Genomic DNA, 25,303 nt, shown 5'->3' with positions numbered 1-25,303 from the left:
GTGCATGTCGGCTTGGGGAGGATTAGAGGAGGAGAAAAGCAGGGGAATTGTATTACCTGAGGGAGGAGGTGGTCAGATGGCTCCTCCAGAGCAGCAAGAACCCTTGGCGGGAAGGCAGCGCTCAGACTCCCGGGTGCCCGTCTCTGCTCCGAGGCGCTGTGATGGGAACTGTCACTGAGTCGTTCCAGGGCCAGCATCCTGCCTGCGTGCACGCTGTCCTCCGCGTTGCCTTGTGTGTCAGAACTCCCCACTTGTTTTGCATGCGTGTGGTCTCTGTGGAGACTTCACCACCACAGGAGTTAGCATGATGACGCGCCTCTTACAGAGGAGAGAACAGGAGCTCAGAGAAGGGAGATGGCTTGTCCAAAGCTTACGGTCCTTGGGATGGCAGCGCCCGACAACAGTCCCAGCGGTCGTTCTCGCTGTGTGCTGCCCCACTGAGTCGGGGCAGCTGCCTGTAGAAACATGAGCTCAGCACAGGGCCGCAGAGGCTTTCCAGGGACACGCAGCCAGGGGAGGACAGAGGCAGGGCACAGAGGCACCTTTGCTTTTCTTTCTCAGACCCCCAGGAGAAGCTGTTTGGGTGGGACACTGGGGAGCTGGGGGGTGTGGAGAGGCCTCAGTGTTGGGGAGGGGCTGCGGGCGGTGGGAGCCAGTGACATCAGCCGCAGGCTTGAGGGCGTCATGCTGCCTGCCTGGGCCCGCAGGAGCAGCGGGCTTTCCCAGAGAGCCTCAGCTTGCTTTTGTGCTCCTTATCAAATAACAGTTGCTTCATTCTGCAGCAGCACTGTCTAAGAGAAATATATATGAGCCACAGATTTGAATTTCTTGGGTTTTTTTTTCCTTTTTCTCCCCAAAGCCCCCCAGTACAGAGTTGTATATTCTTAGTTGTGGGTCCTTCTAGTTGTGGCATGTGGGACGCTGCCTCAGCATGGCTTGATGAGCGGTGCCATGTCCGTGCCCAGGATTCGAACTGATGAAACACTGGGCCGCCCACAGTGGAGCGCACGAACTTAACCACTCGGCCACAGGGCTGGCCCCAGATTTGAATTTCTTAGTAGCCATGTTCAAAACTTTAAAAGAAACAGGTGGAATTTTAACATATTTAAATTCAAATATATCTGAAATATTGTCATTTTAACATGTAGTATCTTGAAACATTAATGAGATATTTTGCATTCCTTTTTTATTAAGGCTTTGAAATATCTGGAGTGTGTTTCTCTTTCAGGACACCTCCATGCAGACTGGCCATGTTTCACATGTTCAGGGCCATGTGTGACTGGTGCCTATCGTATTAGCACAGTTCTAGAATAATCCCAGATCTCAAGTCCTTCCCTTGTCCTGAGCTCTGCTGCCTCAGCTCCAGCCCCTGCCTCACTGTCTCTTGCTTGGATTACAACCACTTTCCCGCCTCTGGCCCAGCCCCTCAGTCCATTCCCGGCATCGCAGTCACGGGATCTTTCTGAAACACAGAGCCGTGAGTGGCACTCCGTGTGTAGTCTGCTCTTAGCCCACCTAGATGCCCGTGTCTGTCCAATGGCACAGAGACCCGTGGTGCTTTGGTGCCTGCCTCCTCTCCACATGCTTCCTCCTGTGTGTCAGATGACTTCCACAGTCCCCAGATACTCGTGTGCTCACACTTCTGTGTCCCTTTGGTCCCAAACACCCTTCTCCCCAGCCCTGTTCACCTGACTGGCCCCACTGGGCCCTTTCAGACCCGGCTCCAATGTGGCCTGTTCTGAGCAGCCTGTCTTAGCCTGTCCCTCCTCAGGGCTGGGCGAGGGGCCCCGCCTCTGGGCCCCATTCCACGCCATCCTCTTCACGCTGAATTGCCATCTTCTCGTCTCCCCACAGGAGCCTGCAAAAACAAAGACTGCCCCTTCTCTGCCCCTGAGGACGGGTGTCATGGCGTGGCTTGTAATAGATGTTCGCTGATGTTTACTGAACGATGCTGGGTGGATAGTTTCCTCAGAAAGGGATTATCAGGCCGCAGGGGTGACGGAGATGGCATGCCCAGAGGCCAGGGCTGGAATGGCTGCTAGAGCAGCGGTCAGCAGGCACAGCTCGCAGGTCACATCCATCCTGGGTCCTCTTCTGGTGGCATCCTTGATCTCAGAATGGTTTTTACATTTTTTAAGGGTTGTAAAAAGAGAGAAAGAAAGAATATGTGACAGAGGCTGTTCGTGGCCCTTTCCAGAAGAAGTTTGTCAGCCCTGCACTGAGGCAGCTGTGCCTGCGGCCTGGAGCCAGCGCTTTCCCCGCCAGCGGCACTCCTCGTGGAAGTTATGCAGCCTTCTCCTTGCCAGTCCCCCATGCCTTTCACCCCTTCCCTCCACAGGGAGAGTTTTGGTGTGGGCAAGTACACATTTGTAGGGGAGCTTGCTGGGGGTCCCAGACTGTCCGTGCCTTCCCGGGCACATGACACAGGTCTCTGGGTCTCGGTCCTGGCCCTGTCACTTACCCAGCATTAAGTCAGTGACTTCGTCTCTGTGTGCCAGCTTCCCTTGCAGTGATGAAAGTATGGAAGATGGCATGGCTGGTAAAAGCACAGGCTCTGGCCTTAGGCGCTGTCTCACTAGGTGAACCATTGACACCTCTTAGGGTGGTCATCTGTAAAGTGGAGATGGTGCTAGGACCTCCCTCCTGGGTTTGTCGAGAAGATTAAAGAAGACACATAAAGCCCTGAGAACAGTGCCTGGGACAGTGGGCACTCTGATGTTGGCTGGTGGGAGTCGGAGTGCTAGTGGGCCTAGCAGTCGGACAAGGGGAGAAAAAGCACACCCGTCTCAGGTTTGTTGTGGGGTTAAGTGAGGGGACAGCTGTACAGCACCGAGCACCATGCTGGTGTACAGTAAGCACCCGGGACCGGGCAGCCCTTGTGGTGAACTGGCTGTTTCCTCTGGTGTAGATGGTGAAAGGCTTTTCTAACCGGGCCCGGAAAGCCCGCCTTGCTGAGCCCCAGCTGCAGGACCAAAATGACCTAGGCCTGTTTGGCCAGTGGCAGACAGAGGAGTACCAGCCGCCTGTGGCTGTTGACGGGAAGGTAAGGGCAGTGCCCAGTAGGGCGGGACCGGGCCACTCTGCTCTACAGCTGGCCAGACCTGGTGTGCCACCCTCCGCAGGTCCCCCGGAATGAATTTGGGAACGTGTACCTCTTCCTGCCCAGCATGATGCCTGTCGGCTGTGTCCAACTGAACCTGCCCAATCTGCACCGTGTGGCCCGCAAGCTGGACATCGACTGTGTCCAGGCCGTCACTGGCTTCGATTTCCATGGAGGCTACTGCCATCCCGTGTGCGTGAGGGACCTCCCATGGAGGCCAGAAGGAGGCACGGGAGGATACGGGAAGTTGATGTAGCGCTAAAGCCCCCTATCTCTCCCTGTCATGGTTTACTCTGGATTTGCAAAATCCATCTTAACACTTTATCTTTCACATTTACACGTTTACTCTGGCTTCTATCCAGGGGCAGTCAAACCAGTGAAACCAGCATCCTAATTAATGCTGAATTACAACGCTGTTCCTGGGGCTGGTCACAGGTGACCTGGCAGGCTCAGCATCCTTCCTTCTGTCCTGCCATGCAGTGGGGAGAGGGAGGCGCTCCAGCTCTCTTAGGCAGGACCTGGGGGAGGAGATATAGGGCCCGAGTCCACAGACCTTTCTCTGCGTGGGGGGTGTCCATTAGCAGCGGTGGCCAGGATTGTGGACCTGCTGACCTTCAGGGCCCCAAGTGCTTAGGAGCGGCCCACTGTCCTCTGTGAAGGGGAGGAGGAGAGGCTGGAGCAGGAGGCAGGCTTAAGGAAGACCAACTGTGCTGCATCCCCACAGAACTGACGGGTACATAGTCTGCGAGGAATACAAAGACGTGCTCCTGGCCGCCTGGGAAAAAGAGCAGGCGCTCATTGAAAAGAAGGAGAAGGAGGTGAGCAGCGTGGCCAGGGTGGGCCTGGGGGTCTGAGGGGGGAAGCAGAATGGCGGACAGCAAGCACACGGTGGGGCAGGGACCTCACTTGCACCGTGTGAAAGAGGAGAGTGTGCTCTAAAGCTCTTCCCAGCTCTGACCTCATGGAAGGCGCCCTGGGGAGCCAGCGCTGACAGAACAGGGTCCTGCCTGCATCAGAGTCCACTCTCACTGTCCACGTCTGCCTGGCTCAGCTCCAGGGACCGCGCCTCTTCTGTGACACCTGCCTGTTAAAAGGAATTGTCCATGGTCCAGGTTCTGGGCAACCTCCTCCCCTAAAAATTTTAGAGTCGGAAACAAAAAAGCTTTTAGTTTTAGTGCCTTTTGTATGTATCACTTTATAAATCACACCCATTTTAAACTGCGACTTGGTAGGATTTAGAAAGCATTTTTTAACTAAAATGTTATCTGTGTCTTTACGTATGTATGTTCACAGGTTCCATCTTGACATTTTCCCTGAAAATGGCATTACTTAACATATTCTGTTCTTCCATTTCCCTTTGCTGATAGAAAAAGGAGAAGCGGGCCCTAGGGAACTGGAAGCTGCTGGTCAAAGGGCTGCTGATCAGGGAGAGGCTGAGGCTTCGCTACGGGGCCAAGGTCAGTGCAGGTCCTTCTAAAGAAACCAGCCCCCCCCACCCCCAAAATAATAAGCCCAGGTTGGAGGGGGGACTCAGATCACTGGCCCAGGTCTGCTCAGATGTCCAGTCACAGACAGCTCTGTGTTTTGAAGCCACAGTCCTGTGTCTCTGAGGCCCTGTGTCCTTACTTGTTGGGACAGATGTTCCCAGAGTCCACCTCAGATGGCTTTTCCAGCCCCCTGCTCTGCCCCTGCATCCCCTCTTCTGCTCCTGTCTGCACGACTGAGCACCTGCTGTGAGTCCGGTCTGGTGCTAAGCCTGCGGGGAGGCCGAGTTCCTGAATCTCTGTGCGCTGCACCACTCCTAGCCTTGTGCTGCTCCCAGGGCCTGCACCCACCCTTCAGGCTGGGGTTCTCACTTAGTACAGCTCCTGCCACGTGCCAGGCCAGGCTGTGGACACTGCTGTGAATTTGATGTGAAGCCCCCTCGGGGCTCCCATCTTGGGGCGCACAGGCCCCTGGATGCAGTCCCGTGGTGTGAACAGCACCAGGTCAGAGACAGCAGAAACGGGAGCAGTTGTAACCACGCCTCTCGGTTTTCTTTGCCCTCTCCAACCCTACATGTGCCTGTCTGCCCTTAGAAGATAGTGTCGTGCTCCTTTCTCAGATCCCTTTGGTGACCCCCTCCCCTGGCTTTGTGTTATCATTGGCTCCTTCCTGGTGCTCTGCTTTGCCCTCTGTGTCCAAACCAGGCCCAGCTCCCCAGCCTTCAGGGAGGGCGTCCTCAGAGCACTTGGCACTGAGGTTGGTACTGTGCATCTGGGAAGGTAAATACAATGCACTTTCATTCAGGAACGAGGTCATAAACGCAAGGCCCCTGTCAATCACCTCCTAGATTTGATTGTGCGCCCCATGAGGGCAGTTCCTTGCCTAGACATCTCTGTGTTCCCCAGCACTGAGTGCCTAGCAGGTTCTCCGTTACCTGCGCTGCCCCCAGTCTGCAGAAGGTACAGGAAGAGCAGTCTTGGCCCTTTCCCAGCCCCACGCAGTGCCCTCATCCTTCCAGAGTCACACAGCTCAGGGCAGGCCATTGCTGGGAGCTTTCCTGCCTCTTGACGGTGCTTCCTGGTGTCTGATCACTGAGCGGGGCCTGTGTTTCCTCTCCAGTGTGAGGCAGCAGCTCCCCATGCAGATGCAGGAGGTGGACTCTCTTCTGACGAAGAGGAGGGGACCAGCTCTCAAGCGGAAGCGGCCAGGATCCTGGCTGCCTCCTGGCCCCAAAACCGAGAGGCCGAAGAAGAGCCGAAGCCGAAGTGCCCCAAGACCAAAAGGGGAAAGAAGGCGGCGGCTTCCCACCTCTTCCCATTTGAGAGGCTGTGATGTAAGTGGCCACCTCGTCGTAAGGTCTGCTGCACAGGCCCCACATCTCCCCCGGGGGGTGCCCGGGCCTTGGGGTGGTGACTTCTCTGAGAAGGCACAGAAGCAGCAGGTGCTGCAGACGGGCTGGGGCCAGAAGGCACAAGCCGAGGTGGGGCTGCAGGTCTGGCCCCAGTGCTTGTCACCTTCCCCCAGGGGAGGGTCTTCTTCAAGCTGCTCGCTGCCACGTGCTATGCTTTGAGCCACAGAACACTTCCCCGGAGACCCCGCCACCTAGTCGTCGTTCTCCCTGTCCTTGGAAACACGCGTCAGGTCTTTCATAGAGACCACTGGGAAATTTGGGGATGACGGTGCATTTAGGAACATGCCAGTCCTTTCTTCCGGGTGGACTCTTGTCCGTCAGACACTCACGCTCTTGCCTCTTGCAGACTCAGGACCCTTCCTCTGCAGGCCCCTCGTTTTCCCTCGGTCGGGTGTACTAGTACCGCCCAGTGCTGCCTCTGTAGTACGGGAGACAGCAGGTGAGAAGCCCCGGCCGTCTCAGCTGTGGGATGGTTGGGATCTACTTTTCGAAGTAACATTTCACGGTGGCAGAAGACTAGAATAGAGCTAAAATCAGGAAAGAAGAGGAAAACCACTAACTTAGAATTAAAGAAATGTTAGTACAACTGGATCAGTGTTAAACTAGATTTTATTCATTACTAGATAAATTTATAAAGCTCTATGCACTGTAGATATTCAGGAGAAATAATTTTTATAACATTTTGAGAAAAAAATAAAGCATTTATCTAAAAAGACTTGGCTTGACATTTTTTTTTTCAGATTTTATATCAGCTAAGAAAACCTGGGTGATAGAGTGATCTGTACACTTGTTGAGGCTACGTTAGTGATCAGATTTTGTTTTCATGTAAGCTGGCAACTCACCATCACACACATGGAATTTTTTTCTCTGTGTTGAAGTGAGATGTTACTTAATCAGTGAAAGAAACCATTGAAAGTCTGAATCAGCTTTACCCAAGAGAAACAAACAAAAACTTGGGGTGTGACTCATATGCAGCAAGAACTTGGCTGCAAGACTCTTGTTGAGAAACAGCTGGGGTTGCCATGGAAACCGTCTCACACTGCACCAGAGCCTGTGTGCTCCTAGAGATAGTAAGTGACTTGTTTTCTGGGAGTTGAGTTAAGAGCATGGCGCTGTCTCTGCAGAAATAACTTATTACTCAGGCAGATGTCAGCTCCTAGTTGGAATTGGGGAATGAAACATTAGGTTTTGGGAAGTTACCATTCACCTGCTTCAAATCTTGTAACAGAAAGAGTCCTCTAAGTGCTAGCTTCAGAGTGGATATTAGTTGCAGTCTGTTGCTTCAGAACAGGAGGCAAAAGAGAATGAAAAGGTAATGTTAGGCATTTCCTGGGCTTAGTTGTCATAAGAACCTGTGAGGTAGAAAAGTACTGTCCCCCTTTTACAGATGAGGATACTGAGGCTCTGAGAGTACTGACAAGCCCGCCAGACAGCCAAGCATCACAGACGTGGGAACAGAGCTCAGGTCTGTCCCAACCCAAAGCCCACGCTGCCTTTTGCACGGGATAGTGCTGTGGCTCCGTCTCTTCCAGCACATTCTGAAGATGGGTGAAGTGTGAGTCATTCATTTGAAATCAGTCCAAACAAAGTAGGCTTTGCTATGTTAGACTTCTTAGTGCCAGGAATATTGAGATGCCTTTTTAAAAAACTGAAACCTATTTTAACCACTAAAAGCAAAGTAGAATTGAGTTCTAAAACTTCATATCGTTCTTAATAAATTCTATGGTTAATTCTTTAAGAGAAATTTCAGAAAGAATGCCAGAAAAAGAAGGGATAATGGCAAGGTCCTATAACAAAAGATATTTAAAAATTTATTTTCAATTTTTATCAGAAATACAAAGATAATACAAATTTCATGATTTTCCAAAGGCTTCAAATATCTCTCTAACATTATTTTGCTCATTAACAACACTTTTGAAATTGGCAGTAATTTAAAATCTGCTAGAAAAAATTGCACAAACCAGATCCCAAGGATTTTGCATTTCACCATCATCTAGTTACAGTGTTGTCTCCAAAAGCATCCTTTAAAAGTTGAGAGATTGATGAAACTGCTTGTTTAACAAGCAGTAGTGAATACTATTTCAATCCTTCAACCCAGATAAATCATCGCTGGGACTGGCTGTTTTTAACACGAAGAATCTCCGTTTATAGCACAGATGACCCAGGACAAGAAGATGATTAGCTCACTAGTTTCAGAAGTTCTGACCCCTCACTTGACTACCAAATACTTACTTGCTAAAACAAGCACTCCAGCAAAGCAGAACAATTTCCAAATAGCAAAAAGATAAAGGACATACAAAGAGTCTTTTAAGGCATCATGGTTATAACATAGTTTATCTTTCAAAGGGTATGAAACTTAGAAACTAAGTGAATTAAGCGTGGGTAGGTTTTAATTAGGAGTAAAGCTGTGGACACTTAACAGATAAACCAACCACTCAGAAGCCGCCACGTGAGGCCTGGACACTCATGTAGAAGCATTGATGTGATGAAAGGAACAAGGTCAAACAAGAGCGCTGGACTCCAGCAGGCTCCAGGTCTCTGATCCCTGATTCTGGCCGATGGGAGGTCACCGTGAGGAGCCCACCTAACAGAACAGAGCTTCCAACGTCTTCCTTTGATGGTTGACTAAAAACTGAATCATTCAAGTAAATCGGTAGTTTCTGATGCCAGAAGATGAAAGGAAAAGCCTTTCTCTGCCCTGGCGAGTCCCCTCTCCAAGGGTGGAAACACTTGGTCCAAAGCATCTTAAAGTGTCCCAGCAACCCAGAATACTGACAGAAGTAATAGTTTTTCTCACCAGGTAAGCCACACCCCCACTTAACACCTTTCTGTGCTCTGAATCAACTTCCACTGACGCATTAAAGCGTGTTTTTCTGTAACAGTCTGAAATGTGAATCATTCCGGTGGTTTTTTTGTTTTGTTTTTTAAATCTCAACTCCCTCGTAGGGTAGGAGAGTGCTCTGTCCTGTTGCTGCGGTCCTGTTCCAAGGCGACTGTGACGGTGGCCCTTTAGGGTGCGGTGTGGCTGTGGCAGAGCCCAGGCGCTCACCTCCAGGAATGAGAGGCAGCAGTGATAGGCGCAGGTCTCCGAGCATCACCACCTCGTTGTCTGCAGACATCAGTGAAGTGAGATGTGTGGACCGGCGACACTCGGTCCCAAGAAAAGGAGACGAGAATGCCTGTCATGCTACAAGACAGGAGCTGCCTGCTGGCAAGAGAAGGGCTGGGGACGATGCTAACTGAGGGACACCAAACCTGACACCTACGTACGCGGTCAAGTCCAGCCCCTTGCAGAGCGGGGTGGGTGCAGAATCCAAAACGGATGCAGACTCATGCTCGGGCGTGGAGTGGGGTGGGGCCAGGGGGCGGCCTGGATCCGGGGGCTCACGCGGGTGTCTGGTGGGTGCCAGGGCCTGCTTCACTCCAGCTTTTTGGCTGGCACCCGTGTCCGAGCAATGATGATGGGCACCAGGGCCAGGCAGCCGATGAAGAGGGCCCAGAGGGGCCTGTAGAAGAGCCAGCCCGCAGCCACGGTCAGCAAGGTCAGCGAGGTGGCCATGCAGAAGGCGAAGGCCTTCAGGCCAATGTTGACCAGGTCTCGGAAGATGGGGAACCAGTCCACTGTGGGGAGAGAAAGGCAGTGAGGCTTCCAGGGCCGCCACGCCGCCTTCTCAGGACATCAGCAGGTGGGTCCTGTCTCTAGACGGGCGGGGGCCCCAGCTGCCGGGTGACCAAGGAGAGGAGGGGGCAGTGGTAGGAGCAAAGAACCTCCTAGTGCAGATGGAAATCCATGAGGAAGGAGCCCACCAGAGCTGTGGCTGGGCACTGAGCCGCCATCCAGGGAGAAGGCGCGCAAAGTGCTCTGCAAAGATTCTGTGTTGATGGCAGCTGAGGCCAATGTAAAGACATTCGCCTGTGACACTCAAATACCCTGTGTGCTGCACCCTTACGAAGACTGTGGCCAGAACCTTCCGTGGTGTCTACTTGGGCCCCTCAGCTGTTCCTGGAGGTGTCTGTTCATTCATGCAGCAAGTCATTACCAATTACCTGTGTGCCTGGCTCTGTGCAGGGGCCAAGGGAAATAAATAGGCCTAAGGTGGCCTCTGCCTTCAAGGATCTCACAGCTGTTGCCCCAATATAATCAAGTCTAGGATCCAGCTGAATCCATAGAGAACTACCCTCTCCTTGGCCTGCCCTGCCCTCCAAGTTGGCATTCTGTAGCTGATGTCCACTGGGGGATCTTCAGTCAGTTCCCAGGAGGCCCCAGTGGCCTGGCACCCTTGGGTTTGCAGAGCAAGCCCCACTGCCCTGCCACGACTACAGGACCCTGCAGGTCAGCTCATGGTTCACCTTGGTCTCTTCCCATCCGCACCCCTAGCTGGCCCTCGTAACCAGCAGAGCTCATGTTTTTGAGTGCTGGCCATGTGTCAGGCACTATGTGCACCATCTTACCAAAGCCTCATGCTCAAAGCTGGTACTGTGCTTAACCTCATTTCACCCACAAAGTCACTGAGACCCAGGGAGTTCAACTTGCCCAAAGTCCTACAGCCAGAAAGTGCCAGGACCAGGATGTCAACTCCCGACTGACTGAGCCCAGACCCTGAGCTCTCACCGTTGCCCTGGGCCTTGAGAGGACAGGGGCCTTGTCTGTCCTGCTCACTGCGTGGTCTCCAGGGCTTAGAGCAGTGTCGTGCACACAGCAGGCACTTGGGAAGCACTTACTGAACGAATGCAGGCATGAATGAATGCTGCGGTGTAGCTTCCTGAACCACCCCCCCTGCACTCTGGATCCTGGCACGCTCTGACATCTGTCCTGACCCTGGAGTGTCAGCATTCCAGGATCACAGACTGTCAGACATTCAAAGGGCCCTCTGAGACAGATTCCCAGCTCTTCATCTTGGGAGACAATGGGAGACTTGAGGCTCAGAGAGGGAAAATGCCTGTCCAAGGTCACACAGCCACAACGGGCTTAGTGCAAAGGAACGGCGGGGGAGTCTGTTCAAATTCTAACCTCTCCCGAATGGCACCCAAGACCTGGCCGGTCTTTCTGGGCACAATCCAGCTGTCCCAGGAAAGCCTCAGAGGAAGTGTCCTTTTCCCTGTGGCCTCAGTTTCCTGTCTGTAAAACAAGGGCAGCGGCCCTCCCAGCTCTGCCAGTCCGGGAAGGACTGCAGCCAGACCTGTCCGCAGCTGGAAAGGGTAAGTGGGAGAGAGGTTGTGGTGGGGCCCAGAGAAGGCTGGACGGAAACGTCTGACTGGTTGGGACACAGTGGGGCAAAGGCCTGGATGGGGAGTCCCCCGAGGAGCCCTGTCCTCCCAGAGCCACAGTCTAGGCCCAGCACCTACTCAGTCACGCTGGGCTCTCTGTCCTGGGCCAGGCTAGGTCACTCAGGCAGCTACTGGGCTCACTGGTGCCAACCCCAGGCCAAGTGAGAAGGCCACAATCTCGCTGGCTGCCCCAAATCTAGCCCAGGTCTTGGGGTGGGGAGGGAAGCCATAACAGTTTTAGAGTATTTCTTATTTGCCAAATATTTCACAAAATTCTGCAGGTTAGGTGTGAGGTACCTGAAGCTGAGACAAGGGAACAGCCCCAGCTTCCAGAGCTCTGACATCACAGACCTCAGGTCTGGCTCACTGCAAAGGCTGGCCAGCCTCCGCACCACGGCTGTTCGTGTGGAAGGAAGGGATGGAGGAATGAACGAGTGAGTGAGCCGGGGATGGGTGGGCCAGACCTTCGGATCACGGAAGCTGAACCAGCCTCCTGGGAGTCAGCACCCACCCAGCCCGCACCCTGGCAGCCTCTTGTCCTTCATACTTGCCTTCCTCTGCCCAGGGAGCACCCGTCAGGCGGGAAAAGCTGACACAGTGCTGTCGTCAGCACGGCAGAGGCACCTGGGGCTGTAGCGGGGGCAGGACCCCCAGCCCCGTCCACACCTACCCAGGGTATAGAGGATCCGCGTCATCAGGGTGAGGCCCGTAAACATGGCCATCCAGCCGGCGGCCCGCAGGCCCCATGTCTTCACGGCGTTGCTCTTCTGCTCTCTACGAAACACCTCCTGTGGGACACAGTGGGTGGGAGGGAGGGCTCATGTTGCATGTCTCTGATGGAGGCGTGCCAACCCGGGAGCTGTTGGCCCCTCTGAACAGATCGGAGGGAGGAGGGCACATCTCCCACCCAGGTCTAAGGGCCTCTCCCGCTGGGACGGCCCAGAGCAAGGCCCAGAGGTGCAGGGGGAGGTATGGCCTTCAGGTCACAGCCCACCTCCTTCCTGCGTCCTTAGCTCGCTGTCCTGTCAGGGAGAGCCTGCTTAGCCCCCTCCACACTGCAGCAGCACCCAGGGGTCGCTGGTCACCACCCGCCACAGTGGCAATGTCTGAGTGTGTGTGCTGCCCCCGGGACATGCTCCGTGCAGTCTTTGACTCCATCTCAGACTCGGTTCTCAGGGTCGGGGACGCTGCACTCTCCTGGTCTCCCTCCTTCTCAGGCTGCTCCTTCCCTCTGGCTGTCCTTCCAATGCTGAAATTCTTCCACGCCCCCCCCTGCTGCCCCCACCCCAGGGACCCCTCTCGATGCCCAGGCCCTCATTTAAAGCTGCAGCTCTGGCACCTTTCTGTGCCTCACCCCTGGGGTTCCCACTGCCTAAGAGACATCTCCACTTGACGTCTTGGCACGTTGACACCAACACTGGAGCCTCCACCCCACTGCTCCTCTCCATCATCTCTGTCTCGGCAGGTGGAGCAGCCACCCGCCCCCTGCACAAGCCGAAACCTGGGTGTCAAACATGGCTCGCTCCTCCCTCACCACCTCCCATCCAGGCCATACGCAAGTCCTGGCAACGCTGTGTCCACACTTCCCCAAATCTCTCACCACCGTCACCCCTCCCCTGTGTCGGCACCGTCTCCCACCTGGACCGCTGCGGCAGCCTCCTGCCCCCTGCCCACGTGCTCCTGCCACCCTCACCTCCTTCTCCACACTGTGACCTGCTACAGCCCCACCGTCTACGCCCCAGCCCCACTGGCTGCCTGTCCAGAGATCAGGTCAAGTGTCTGCTGCCTTGGGGCCTTTGCACACACCTAATCCTGCCTTGCCAGCTCCTGCACTCTTCCAGGCTCAGCCTAAGTGCCATTTCTTCAGAGCCTCCCCGACCCCAGGCTGAGTCGGGCTCCCTTGGCCTTACTGTAACAGCAGTGATGGCAACTAACACTTACTGCTTCCTAGTTACCAGTCGCGTCCCACGTGCTTTCTAAGTATTATCTTATTTCACCGCTGAGGGTAGGCATGCTTATTTCCACTTTACAGAAGAGGAAACTGAGGCTCTGAGAGGACAAGTAACCCACTCAGGGTCTCACCCGAAGCAGCTGACTAAGCTACAGGCTTGAGCGCAGGGGCCATGTCTGTTTTGTCCCTCACTGTGTCCCTGGTGCTCAATAAAAACACACTGAATGAATGAAGACCCTTCACAACCACCAAATAAGGTGGAGGTGATAACAATGATGCAAAAGGTTCCATTTTCCAGAGGAGGCAGCAGGCTAAGAGAGGAGAGAGCTGGCTTGGGCCCCACCGCCAGCGGCAGGCAGAGTCCACGATCGTCCTCCCTGCACTCTCCCGCCCCAGACCTGGGACGTGGGCATCCTGGCTCGCAGGCTCTGGCTTCTCCTCAGGGCCATGCGCTGCCTCCTCGGCTCAAGGCCTTCTCTCCTCGCTTGGCAGAGACCCCGCGCTGCTCTTGCCGGTCTGTCAGAGCCTTCCCTCCTGGGAGTTGTGCAAGCCAGGAGCCCCACCACTCCTCTCTGTGGGCAGCTGTGAGACGTGGGCCTCCACCTGCAAGAGGCTGGAAGCCAAGCCACGGCTGGGGCTCTGGGAGAGAAAGTGAGGCCGGGACAGGGCCTCCTCACGTCAGAAACTCCCTAGGGCCCCGGGAGCTGCAGGTGGAAAGGGTGACTCATGACCTACTAGGCTGGAGGTGGCAGCCCCACCCTGACGTTGGCAACTGTGCTCTGGGCCACAGCCTGACCACACCCTCGTCCTGGCCAAAGGAGTAGGCACAGCCCCTACCCACAACATGCCCCGACCCCGGGGCTGGGGGCTGGAGTGAGAGGGATGGCAGCTGAGGGCCTAATGACAGGCTCAAGAGGGTCACAGCTAAGCCCTGCTGCCTGCCTGTCTCTTCCAAGCCAATTCTGGATGAAAATCCCACAGTCCTGTTCAAGGCAAGTATGGAACGTCCCACCAGTGACACGCTGTGTTCAACAACAAAGTAAAAACTGTTTTCCTGTTGAAGAGTAGGATTTCCTGCCTGGGAGAAGAAAGGCTAACATTTAAGGCACGCAACTGAAGAGACCAGCGCCTCTGAGCACCTCTGCTCCTCCCAGCTGAGGCAGGACCCTCCCCGCTTCACGAGTGGGGACAGGGCTGCCAGGCCTGGGACCACTGTCCCTGAGGCACCCGCCCTCCCTCGCAGTCCTGGACTCTGCAGCTCCAAGCCCCGCTGCCCCTAGTGCTCTTAAAGTGGCAGCGCATCCTCACGGGGGCCTCCGGGCTCAGCAGCCTCGTCTACCCCGCGCCCTCCTCTTGGGGCGGCGGCCACTCGGGCACTCCCGGTGCCCCTGGCATGATGAATACCGTCCTGCCTGAGCTACTGAGGGACCCCGACTCCTCCAGCTCTGACCGATTCCCTTCCGCTGGGACTCAGCAAACTGTCACTCAAATTGTCACCGCCTTGACTAGTGCTGAAGCAGCCTTCTGTGATCGGGTCTGTTTCTCTCAGAGCGTCTGCCGCCCCTCCCAACGCTCCGCACCATGTGTCCTTACTCCCCCACACGGCGGGAAGCCTGTGAGGGACGAGGCTGTTCTGCTTGCGGGTCTGTCCTCAGCACCTGGCCCAGTCTGGCACACACACGGAGATTCTTATTCCTTCTATTTCCCTCTCTTGCCTCATGGCACCAGCTAGGCCCTCTAGTAGTAGGAGCTTACTAAATAGCCACCAGAGTGGAGGACCTGCCTGTCCCCCCATCATGCAGGGGGCAGCAGCAACTCACCTCTGCTGAGAAGTCCCCATGGTGCAGGAGAAGCAAGGTGTCCCCGGACCTGGTCGAGTATGGGACTAGCTGGTCACCCCGCTGCCGGGCAATCACGGTGACCTGGTCAGAGAATTTGGGGTTAGACCTGAGGGGATGATCAGCCCGCCCGGTCCCAGCGCCCCTCTGCACTGTGTGCCGACTAGGGGAGTGAGGAGACCCAGGCCAGCCCCGGAGCCTCTCTCCACACCTCGCCCGGCGTACAGCAGCCCCCCGAGGTCGGCCAATCGGCTCCACTCCAAGCTCCAGGGAGGACCCTGGGCAGAAGCAGGATTCCGGGCAGAGCAGGGGCAGGGGCGGGACTGCACTTGACGGGCTCAGGAACACGAGACCCAGTACTGACAGAGCGAAAAACGGGCTGGGGGAAGAGGGCCCGTGTGTGATGGGAAGAACTCTCATCAGGCATAATCATGAGACGCCTCTAGAACTGCAGCTCCTAGGGCAGGGCCCACGGGCGTCCAGGGTGGCTGCGGGGACGCGGACCTCGGAAACTGCTCCAGGCAGGCCCGGCGGTGGGTGAAAGTGAGCACTTAAATGCTTTTCCTGGAGGGAGGGTCCGGAGCATTCACGACACTGTCCGAGGTGTCTGTGCCCAGGAAGGTTAGGAAGCCCTGCCTCAGTCTGCCCTGGGGGAGCTGGATTACCACGTGAGCCGGGCCCAGGTCGGGGTCGTCGCCGCTCAGCCCCGCGTAGGAAAAGGAGACGCGCAGGTCTCCGACCTGGGGGTGGGAGAGAAGTGAGGGGAGTGAGGCAGGCGGCAGTCAGCCTGGGCCTGGGCCCATGGTGCCGTCGAACCCCGCGCTGGTGCTCTCCCCGCCTCCACGTCAGCCCACGTGTCCCCATCACCCAGGAGGCCTCTCCTCTCCCATTTCATTTGGCCGAGTGCAGCTACAGGTTCAACAGAACAGAGGCAGAGTCGATAGCAGGACTGTGACTCCTGCGTGCTGTCCGGCATGCTCCTCCACGGCCCTGATCTTTGCTATCTGAGCAGCCCAAGCCCCCAAGCGTACCTCTGGATACTTGGGGTTTTCACTGTGGTAGAAATAGTCTCCCCGGCGAATGATGTCCACATGGGGGTCCTCCAGCTTGGACAGGCTCAATGGCTTGAAGTTGTCGATTTTGTCAATGAGGCCTGGGAGAAGCGAGGTGGTTAGAAACAAGAGTATGCAAATTAAAACACCCCTGGTCTGCAAGCCCCTCAGCCTGACACCCTGCCCACGACGCCCTCACACCCAGCTCACAGCCTGGCCCTGCTGCCACCTCCAGACTCAGCCCCCTCCGGGCCTGGTGTGCCCTTCTCCAATCCACCTCTTCCACAGCTTGTCCTCTGCCAGCCTCATCTCAGTCACCATTTCCTCCAGAAAGCCTTTCCTGTCTCCTCTCCCTGTCCAGTCGGAGTGACCACAGCTCCAGGAATGGTCCTAGCCCTGTCCCCACCCCACCTTGGGTCCAGTCACCCATGTCCAAGCCTGGCTCCCTGGCTGCACAGAGAGCACCTGAGGCCAGGGCCGGCAGGCACAGCAGGCACAAGCTGAGCGACAGGACAGATGGCCGCCCCGGATCTCCAGGCCTCCCCTCCCACCTTCCAGGGTCAGACTCAGGGAAGGAGCCCCAGGAGTTACTGTGGCCAGTGATGCCACCTTGTCCCTTGAAAGCTTCTCTTGGAGTCACCTGGGGGCAGCCTGCAATGACCCACCCCCTTCCTGGCACGGGGCTGGATGCCAGGTCTCTAGTGCTGCTCGAGGGCCACCTGAGGAAGGCTCTCGGCTGTCTGGCCAGAACTGGCACGGCAGCAGTGCCTGGCGGTCATTCTCTGCAAGAGCGGCGCTTCAGAGGAACCCGGCCGGGGTGCGAGCGTTCTGCACGAGCCTTGGCACCCTGGGATCTGCCTTCCCTCCGGCCCACAGCCCAAAGTATGATGCTGGGGAAGTGCCAGCTGACCCCCTGCCTAGGGGAGTGGGACCCTTTAGCCCCAGGCCGGCTGGGTGCTAGGAGGTGGCTGCGTGGATGCACAGGGCCTCTGCGTTGGTGCTGGCTCACCTGAAGGGGCTGGAGACGTACCTGCCGAGAGGAAAAACCTGCCAATTTGGACGAAGGGGGCCGTTGCTGTGAAGGACTCCACTGCCATCGCACTGTGGGAGAGAGCGCTGCCGGTGAAGAGGGGCACCAGCGGGGAGCGCTCTGGTCCCTCTGGGTTGTGCCAGGAAGGGCTGCCATCTGGGGGCTCTGGCAAGTGCAGACCAGCCCAGGCGCTCCCGACGTCTTGACTTTACACCCTGCTCCACCCCTGAGACAGAGCACCCTCACTCTGTCTCCCGTGCCCCAGAGCCTCAGAGGTCTCTTGCCTAGGCCCCTGGCAGCCCATGTCACCCCCCACCAGCCGTCAGCTGGCCCTCCATGGCCTTCACACCCTCACTGACCCTCCCCAGCCCTGGGCAGCATCCAAGCCGCCCTGTGCACATGTCCCAGGCCCTTCCTGGCACAGCCCTGCCCGTGGCCGCAGGCAGCTGTGCTCCAGTGTTACGCCCGTTTCACCATCCCCACATCCCTGAGCTGCTAACCGCCCTCTGCCAAAATCATCTGAAAGCTTGGATCGAGTGCCACTGCCTCCTGAAAGCCCTCCCTGATTGTCCTGCCACCCCCATGGCTAACAGGTAACAAAATGCCCCCCTGGTGCAGTCTGTGCAAATCCTTTAAGGTACTCAGCCTAAGCCTTCTATTTGTGACCTGTTTGAGGGGAGCTTGTCTGGGGTCAGAGAAGTTGGGTCTTGCCTCCCTGTGCTCCTGGTGCCCAGCACAGGAGCTGGCCTCAGAGCCATGTCCCACGCTTTCATCCTTTCATGAGGCAGAAGTCAGTCAATCCCATTACACAGATGAGGAAGCTGAGGTGGGACCTGCCAGTGGCAGGCAAGGCTGTGCTCAGGCTGGGGCCCAGCTCTCACCTGGGGTTTTTGTGGCCAATCTCTCTGTCGAAGTTTCTGCTGTTGACAATCTCTGACCTCCATTCGGTGTCTGTCGTGGGGAGAGGGAACAACTCAGAAATGGTGGTAGAGTGGCCACAGGTCTGAGGATTACTGGCCCTGCATCCTCTTATCCAAACCCGTGACCACATGAGGGGCGAAGGGACAGCTCCTCGAGCCTCATGGGATGGATAGGAGAGCAGGGCTCTGAGGACCGGCACCCAGGGATCCCCGCGCCTGGTTCTGCACCCTTCCTGCTGCCATCAGCCTCCGCCAAGAGCAGAGAGCACATGTGCGCAGGGACATGCCAGCATCTGCTCGCAGGCAGGGGCGGGGCCCCGTACTCACTGTAGGAGTACCTCCTCTCTGTCTTCACCTGCCCATCCTCGGTGTATTCTCTGCAGGGAAAGCACAGGCAGCCCCAGCATCAGCCCATCCCTCTGGAGGCATTCCAATCTCTCAGCATCTCCAACAGGAAGCAGCTCGCAGCGACCAGGCCAAACTCCCCAGTGGAGCAGGCTTTGTCTGCAGCAGCCCAGAGACGGGGCACTCACTCCCCAGCAGACAGCCAGTTCCACCCCTCGAGGCCCTGACCGGAGCAAAGAGCATTCTCATCCTGAGCTCACACCAAGGGGCCCAGCCCTGCCGTCTGGGCTCAGAGGTCTGCCTGCACCCTCTGCTCCAGGACTTCCTGGGAGAGTCCCCTGCAGCTGCCCTTCTCCGAGCCGAGCTGAGCTGTCCTGGCTCCCCGACTCCCGGCCAGCTCCACTCCCTACTCATAGTCCATGTTGCTCAGCTCCAGGGGACCCTGCCTGGCCAATGGGAGCCTGCCTTGGGACTTCTGTCAGAACTGACAGGATGTAACCGGGAGGCTGCCTCTGCCCCTCGGGAGAGAAGATAGGACTGACACACGGGAAAGCACTGTTTGCAGCCTGGATCCGGTCATGCCTCGAGCATGGGCATCCCTGGATAACTTCCTAGACAAGAGCAATCACTCCCGCTTTCCTCTTTGAGCCGCTCTGCGTTAGGTTCCTGCCACCTACAAAAGATCACTGGCTGACAATTGTGGGGTAATCTGGCATTTGTCTGATAGGAAGATTTTACACTTTCAATTTCAGAAGCGTCACAATGAAAGCCAACTGCGTGTCATCGTAGCGTCTGCGCCTCCTTACCCCCAGCTGACCCTGCGCTCCCTGCGCCTCACCTGGACTCCTCCGTCTCCACCCACTGGTACATCTCCACGTGCCGCCGCAATTTCACAGCCGGAAGGTGGACCCCGTAGTTTGGATCAGACAAGAGCTTCAAAAAAACCAAGAAAAATAAGGGCTAAGACCAGCCCAGAAGCCCGGCTCAGGGGAAGCTGGACTGGAAGAGAAACAGGAATGGGGAACAGGGACAGGGCGTGGAGTCCTACAGCAGCTGCGTGTGGGAGAATCCAGTGAAGCTGCCTGTTCAAGGCCTTGGCACTCTCCCGTGGCCACGAGCCGCATGGTACAGGCTCAGGCTGCACGGCCCAACAGCAAGGTGCCAAGGACACGTGATTGTGTTTCCACAGGAAAGCACCCGTGGAGCCTGGCTCTGGACACACGAGCTAATCACAATCACTGAAGCGCCGTTTGTAAAGCTCGCACCACGTGCCCGGGACTGTGCCAAGAGGCTGGCTACTCAATCCCGTGCATCTGCAAAATTGGCCCCCGACTTCGTTACGATCATTCTCCCCAGGCTACAGATGAAGATGTTGAGACTCAGGAGGGCTGGGTCCACACAGCTGCTGAGCGGTGGAGTTGGAAACCACACCCACGCGTGTCCATCTCCAAGGCCCATGCTTTCCAAATCCTCGAGCAGACAATATCCAGCAATAGGTCCCAAGCCGCCGGCAGGCCGGCAACCATTGCCAAACCTACCTTGGACGTCCGCAGGGCCCCAATGATGTGCACCAGCCTCCCCTCGTTCTCTGGAGCCACACTGTGGATGCTGTCAGGGGACACCACGAGCGAGAGGCCCTCGGCCAGGGAGGTTGCTGTCTTCAAGGCGCGGCCCTGTGAGCAAAGGGGAGTGAGGATGCCAACACTCAGGCACGGCTGAGACGGTTGTTCTTACTGCAGTCTGTCAGCGCAGGATGGGCCTCTGGGTGCACTGAGGCTGATCTCCCCATTTTACAGCTGAAAAACTGAGGTCTGGCAAGTGGCAGAGTTGGGATCGGAACCCAGAATTCCTGCTTTTCTTGGCAGACCTTGTCCCACCACTCCACCCCACCACCAATCTCAGGACTGCCCTCATGGTGGGAATAGCTGGGGCTTCTGTCTGCCCTGTACCCCTCCCCTCATTTTCCCCTGCTTTTTCCTCCCCTCCCCTCCTCTCGGTCCATGTAAGTTACATGGGCCAATCTGCACTGCTGTCCAAATTATGTGACCCAGACCTGCCAATCAAAATGTGTATCCACGGGCCACAGGGACTGGTTCAGAGAGAGGACTGAGACCCAAGCCAGCCACTGAGAGATCTCCCTGCAACTTTTGATAACTGATTTACAAAGAGATGGTTCCCCTTTTCTCTGGGGTTGCTAAGCTGGTTGGATGTGACTCTGGAGTTGCTGGGCCACCTGTGCCACCACAAAGGCAGAGCCTGCCAAAGAGAAATCCACAATAGAGAAAAACAGGCAAGAGCTGGAGAAATGGAAATTCCTGGTAACCCAGCATGAATGCCTGGATCCAACCATGCCTGAAGTTGGTACCGCGCCCAGGATTTCAGACATGTAAAATGATCCATTTCGCTTCCTGATTCTGTCAGTTGTGAGGTGGGTCAAAACAGAAAGAATTCTGATTAATTCAGCAGCCCCTCCTCCTCTCTTTTGTAAAACCTCGGCCCTTATTACCAAATCCAGCCTCTGGATTCACAGCCTTTGATCCTGGTGCTGTGGGACCCTCACTCTGCACAGAGGGACCCTGAACATTTTACCTCATTGGTGAAAATCAAGTAGAAGGAGAGCAGGAAGGTCATGAGCCCCACAAACATCCCGCCTGAGGTCTCGCTCAGCCGCTCCAGGAAGCCTGGCTGGGGCTCGGTTGTAGTTTTGACATGTTCTCTCCTGTTACTTGAACTGGAATACTGAAAAATGAAAAATTCAAAAAAAAATCAGAAAGAAAATCGGTTTTGAAAATAAACTGAATTTTGCTATTTATTTATACTCAGCTTTTATTGCTTTTTAATTATAAAATAAATGCACAGATAATAAGTGTGCAGTCTGATGGGTTTTGACAAATGCATCCATCATCTGACCAACACCCAGACTGAGCTACAGAACATTTCTATCACCCCAGGAATCTTCCTTGTGTCCCCGCCCTGCCAATCCTCCCCTCTCCTCGCCCACCAGGGGGACAACCATTTGAATCTGTATCACTGTAGATTCGTGTTGGCTCTTCTGGAACTTGACATACGTGGAATTATACAGCACAAACTCTTTTTTGTCAAGATCCTTTAACTCAGTGCACGGCTCCTGAGGTCCACCTAGGTGGTGTGTCAGTGGCTTACGCCTTTTCAAGGCTGAGTAGTACTCCACAGAGGAGCACACCCGTTTGCTGAGCATTCACCAGTGGCTATCTGTCCTGGTCGGCTCACGTTCTTAGATATTAAGGACACTCATGTACACATCTTTATGTAGACAGGAGCTTCCACTTCCCTCGAGTATTGGGTAAACACCTAGGAGTGGAAGTGCTGGATCACAAGGAAGATGTATGTTTTTTAAGAAACTGCCAAATCATTTTTTTTCATTTTAAAGATTTTATTTTTCCTTTTTCTCCCCAAAGCCCCTGGTACGTAGTTGTCTATTTTTAGCTGTGGGTCCTTCTGGTTGTGGCATGTGGGAGGCCACCTCAGCATGGCTTGATGAGTGGTGCCATGTCTGCGCCCAGGATCCGAACTGGCGAAACCCTGGGCCGCTGAAGCGGAGCACGTGAACTTAACCATTCAGCCATGGGGCTGGCCCCCCAGATTGTTTTAAAAACTGGTCGTTACAGACATATTTTTAATTCAATCTGACAGACTGCGGCTGAGCTTCCAGAGGGCCATGCTGGCTTGGTGGGGTGAGAGGAGGGTAAAAAGGCTTACGGGCCACTGAGTCACACAAACAGCGCTCAGCCATGCTGAGTGTCTGGGGAGAGAAGTGAATCCAGTGCTAAAGGACGGACCCCTTCCAGCGGGCGATCAAGGCGGGCTCCCTGGAGGAGGCAGACCCTGGGGTGAGGGCATCTACAGCAGGAAGAACTGTGTGGGCAACGGTGAGGACGGAGGAACTGCTCCCTGGGGATCAGTACCCATCTTCTCCGGCGGGGTGTGGGGAGGAAAGGGGACAGCAAGGCACGTCTAGGCGGGTTCACGGTCAGCCTCAAACCAGAGGCAGCGGGTCAGGCCTTGTCCAATGACAACAGGAGCATGGTCTGGGGTGTGTCCACTGCTGATGGAGAGTGTTGTCACCCACGGCGGGACTGCGGAGCCAGAAGACTGGGTTTGAGTCCAGGTTCTGCCACACACCAGCCATGAGACCGGGGGCAAGCAGCTCAAGCCCTTTGTGTCCTCCAGTTGCTCATCTGTAAAATGGGGACAATAATCCAACACAGAGGTTGTGGGGAGAGGCGAGGACATAAATACAAGCTGGCTCGGTGCCCAGGGGACAGGTGCTGGCTGGTGGAGGCTTAGCAGCTTTCCCTGCAACTGATACCAAGCCTGGCACGGAGGCTGGGGATGAGCTGACAGAAGCCACAAAGATGTACAGAGGCTCCCAGGGAGTGCTCCAGTGAGCCAGGCCCTGAGTGCAGGGCTGGGGCCACAGGAGAGACTCAAGTTGGAGTCTCTGCTCGAAATAGGCAAAGGCCACGTTCTCTGCTTCTCCCACATGCCATGAGCCCAGGCCTGCCAGGGACCAGATGCCCAACGCATTCAGAAACGGTCTTGACCTTCCATGCCATTTGGAAATATTAGTGGAGCAATTCGCTGCAGGCGGGTAGGTGACCATCAGCCATGACAATGATGACAATGGCAAACACACCAGTCTATCACAGGCCAGTCATGGGCAAGCCTAAGGAGGTGGGGGCTGTCACTACCCCACTTCACGGATGAGAAAACAGAGGCTCAGAAGGGGTGGTGGCGAGTCACACACCTGGCTGTGCTCTGAACGGACCTCCCAGTAGACACAGAGGATCACGGCGTCTCCTCCCTGCCCACTCCTCGCCAGCCACCTCGCCCCGCCCCGCCCTGAGCGGCCCCCTCCTATGCCTTTCTCCTTCTCTTCAAGGCCGTCTGTAAGCCCGATCTTGATGTTGGCTCCTTGATGTGTATTAAATACATGTATATATATCCTCAGTGACACATGCCCTCGCAGTCCCAGCACTCTGGGACTGAAGCAATGAACAATGAGTTGTGGGAACAGAGGTTGACATACAGGCCCTGAAAATCACTTGCTGTGCAACCCTGGGTATGTTGTTCTACCTCTCTGATCCTGTTCACTCACTTATAACATGGAGATGGTAACAGCATCTCTGTTACAGGACAACTGTTACACTCATTATAAATTCTGTTGCCTCCCTGCTCCACCCTACCATCTTCAGATCTTTCTCCCTCACCCGCCCTGGTGGCTCCTGTAAATGTGCACCCAGCTACTGGATGAATCAACCAAGGTTTGGCAGCAGAGGATACACAAACTCTTCCACATTCCTTGGCAAAGGTGAGGTCCTAACATACCCGAGGTGCTCTCTGCCCACCAGCATTGTGAAGATAAACTTTCTTTTCCACATATTAGGTACCTACTGTGTGCTAGGCACTGTGCTAAGCACCGTCTCCCTTGAACTTCACAGTAACGGATCCCAGGAGGAAACAGAAACACCGAGAGATTAAGGCCACACAGCCACTGAGAGGACGAATCTGGACTGGCCCCCAGGCCGGCCTGACTCCAGAGCCTGTGTTCTCCAGCACCTTCCATGACACCTTCCCGGACGCAGCCTGCCCTCTGCCCGGGCCGACCCTGGGTCCCCAGACCACCTCCGAGGCTTTTCTAGCTGCAGCCCTCAAGGCTCCTAGGCCTCCCAGACAACCCTAACTCAAGGCGGCGTGTGCCAGGGCTGTGGGTGACACAAACCCTGGCTTCTCTGGGGGTGTGGGTGGCAGAGAGGACGCTCGGGGACAGAGGAGGGGCCTGAGAAGAGGGTGTAACAGACCAGGGGAGAGTGGCCAGGACGCTGCACCAAAGCAGGAGGGCGGGAGTGTCGGGGCTGGCAGGGCTCCTGAGCTGGCCCAGAAGCCCTTACCGAGGAGGGAGCGGTGAGTCACCAGCTTCTCACACAGCCAGCGCCCTGGTGGGAGGTGTGCCCGGTTTGTTGAATGAATGCTGGACTTACATGGGCAGACTCTCAAGAATGGCTGGCTGTAGGGAGAAGCAGCCCGCAGCCTTTCAAAGGGAACGCCTTCCGCCAGGGCCTCTCTAACCAAATCCACGCTAGGAGGACGAGGGGCGCGGCAGCAGGGAAGCGCTCCCTCTCACGGGCATCCTAACGCCTGGGCTCCCAAGCTAGCATCGCAGCCTCGGTTCACGGCCCCCCCCCGCCCGACAGCGCGGTCTGTCCGCCGCTGGACAGCTCCCCGGGCCGTCCCGGCCGCCCCGCCCTTCCCGCGCACGGCCCTCTCCCGCCGAGGTCCCGACCAGCTCTCGAGCTCCGCCGGCTGAGACCCGCGAGAGCCCAGGCCAACGCCGGGAGCACCGCCTCCCAGCCCGCCTCCCTCCGCGCAGACGCGCGAGCCGAGCCGGGGGCCGAGAGACCGGACCGACGGACAGCGCCCGGAGGCGCAGAAGCGGGCACGCGGAGGGGTCAGCCCGTCCAGACGGACCTCGGCGGCCTCCGGGGAAGAGGAGGCCGCGGCTGATGGGGAAGCCCGGGTGTGGCCCGGCGGAACAGAGACACTCACGTTCGCGGCCATGGTGGGAGCCAGCTCGCCGCGCCCTCCCTCTGCTTCGCTGCGAGACGCGCCTACAGCCCGAGCGCGGAGTCAGCTGCCTCTCGGCCGCGCGCGAGCTGCGAAACTCCCCGTGAAACCCAGAACTAAGGGGACGCGCCACAGTTACCGCCCCTAGTGTCCCTGGCTTTTCTGCTCATGCGCGCCGCAAGGCCTCCTGGAAAATGTAGTCCAGGGTCAGGAGCTTGCTCGGCAAAGTTGCCGTAGACACAGTCCTTCAGTGATGCGCCTGCGCACTGCGTGACTTTCTGGGAAATGTAGTTCCTGCTG

The 25,303-nt window shown here is 56.3% G+C and overlaps 2 protein-coding genes across 4 annotated transcripts in view; one reads left to right on the top strand and one right to left on the bottom strand.

Moving 5' to 3' along the window:
- Positions 1-6,711, top strand: part of XPC (XPC complex subunit, DNA damage recognition and repair factor) — a 33,457-nt gene extending 26,746 nt beyond the window's left edge. For 2 of the 3 annotated variants that reach the window (XM_070574629.1, XM_070574630.1), the window contains 5 exons: positions 2,909-3,043; positions 3,123-3,292; positions 3,825-3,918; positions 4,468-4,557; positions 5,705-6,711. In XM_070574629.1, the coding sequence (XP_070430730.1) occupies positions 2,909-3,043; positions 3,123-3,292; positions 3,825-3,918; positions 4,468-4,557; positions 5,705-5,917 (702 nt within the window). In that variant the 3' untranslated portion in view covers positions 5,918-6,711. Of the gene's footprint in view, positions 1-2,908; positions 3,044-3,122; positions 3,536-3,824; positions 3,919-4,467; positions 4,558-5,704 lie in introns of those variants that run through there. The other variant, XR_011526830.1, reaches the window with a different exon arrangement.
- Positions 6,712-7,784: 1,073 nt separating this feature from the next.
- Positions 7,785-25,201, bottom strand: TMEM43 (transmembrane protein 43). Its single transcript, XM_070574631.1, has 12 exons — positions 24,986-25,201; positions 20,990-21,139; positions 19,939-20,073; positions 19,239-19,333; positions 18,383-18,432; positions 18,017-18,086; positions 17,136-17,206; positions 16,085-16,206; positions 15,719-15,793; positions 15,036-15,137; positions 11,935-12,052; positions 7,785-9,617 (listed from the first exon to the last, which is right to left on the bottom strand). Exons 1-12 carry the CDS (start codon positions 24,995-24,997, stop codon positions 9,415-9,417), a joined length of 1,203 nt encoding a protein of 400 aa, XP_070430732.1. The 5' UTR covers positions 24,998-25,201; the 3' UTR covers positions 7,785-9,414.
- Positions 25,202-25,303: the final 102 nt, after the last annotated feature.

Source organism: Equus przewalskii, chromosome 15 (assembly GCF_037783145.1).
Source record: "Equus przewalskii isolate Varuska chromosome 15, EquPr2, whole genome shotgun sequence".
Classification (NCBI taxonomy): domain Eukaryota; kingdom Metazoa; phylum Chordata; class Mammalia; order Perissodactyla; family Equidae; genus Equus; species Equus przewalskii.
This window is presented reverse-complemented; position numbering and strand designations above follow the sequence as displayed.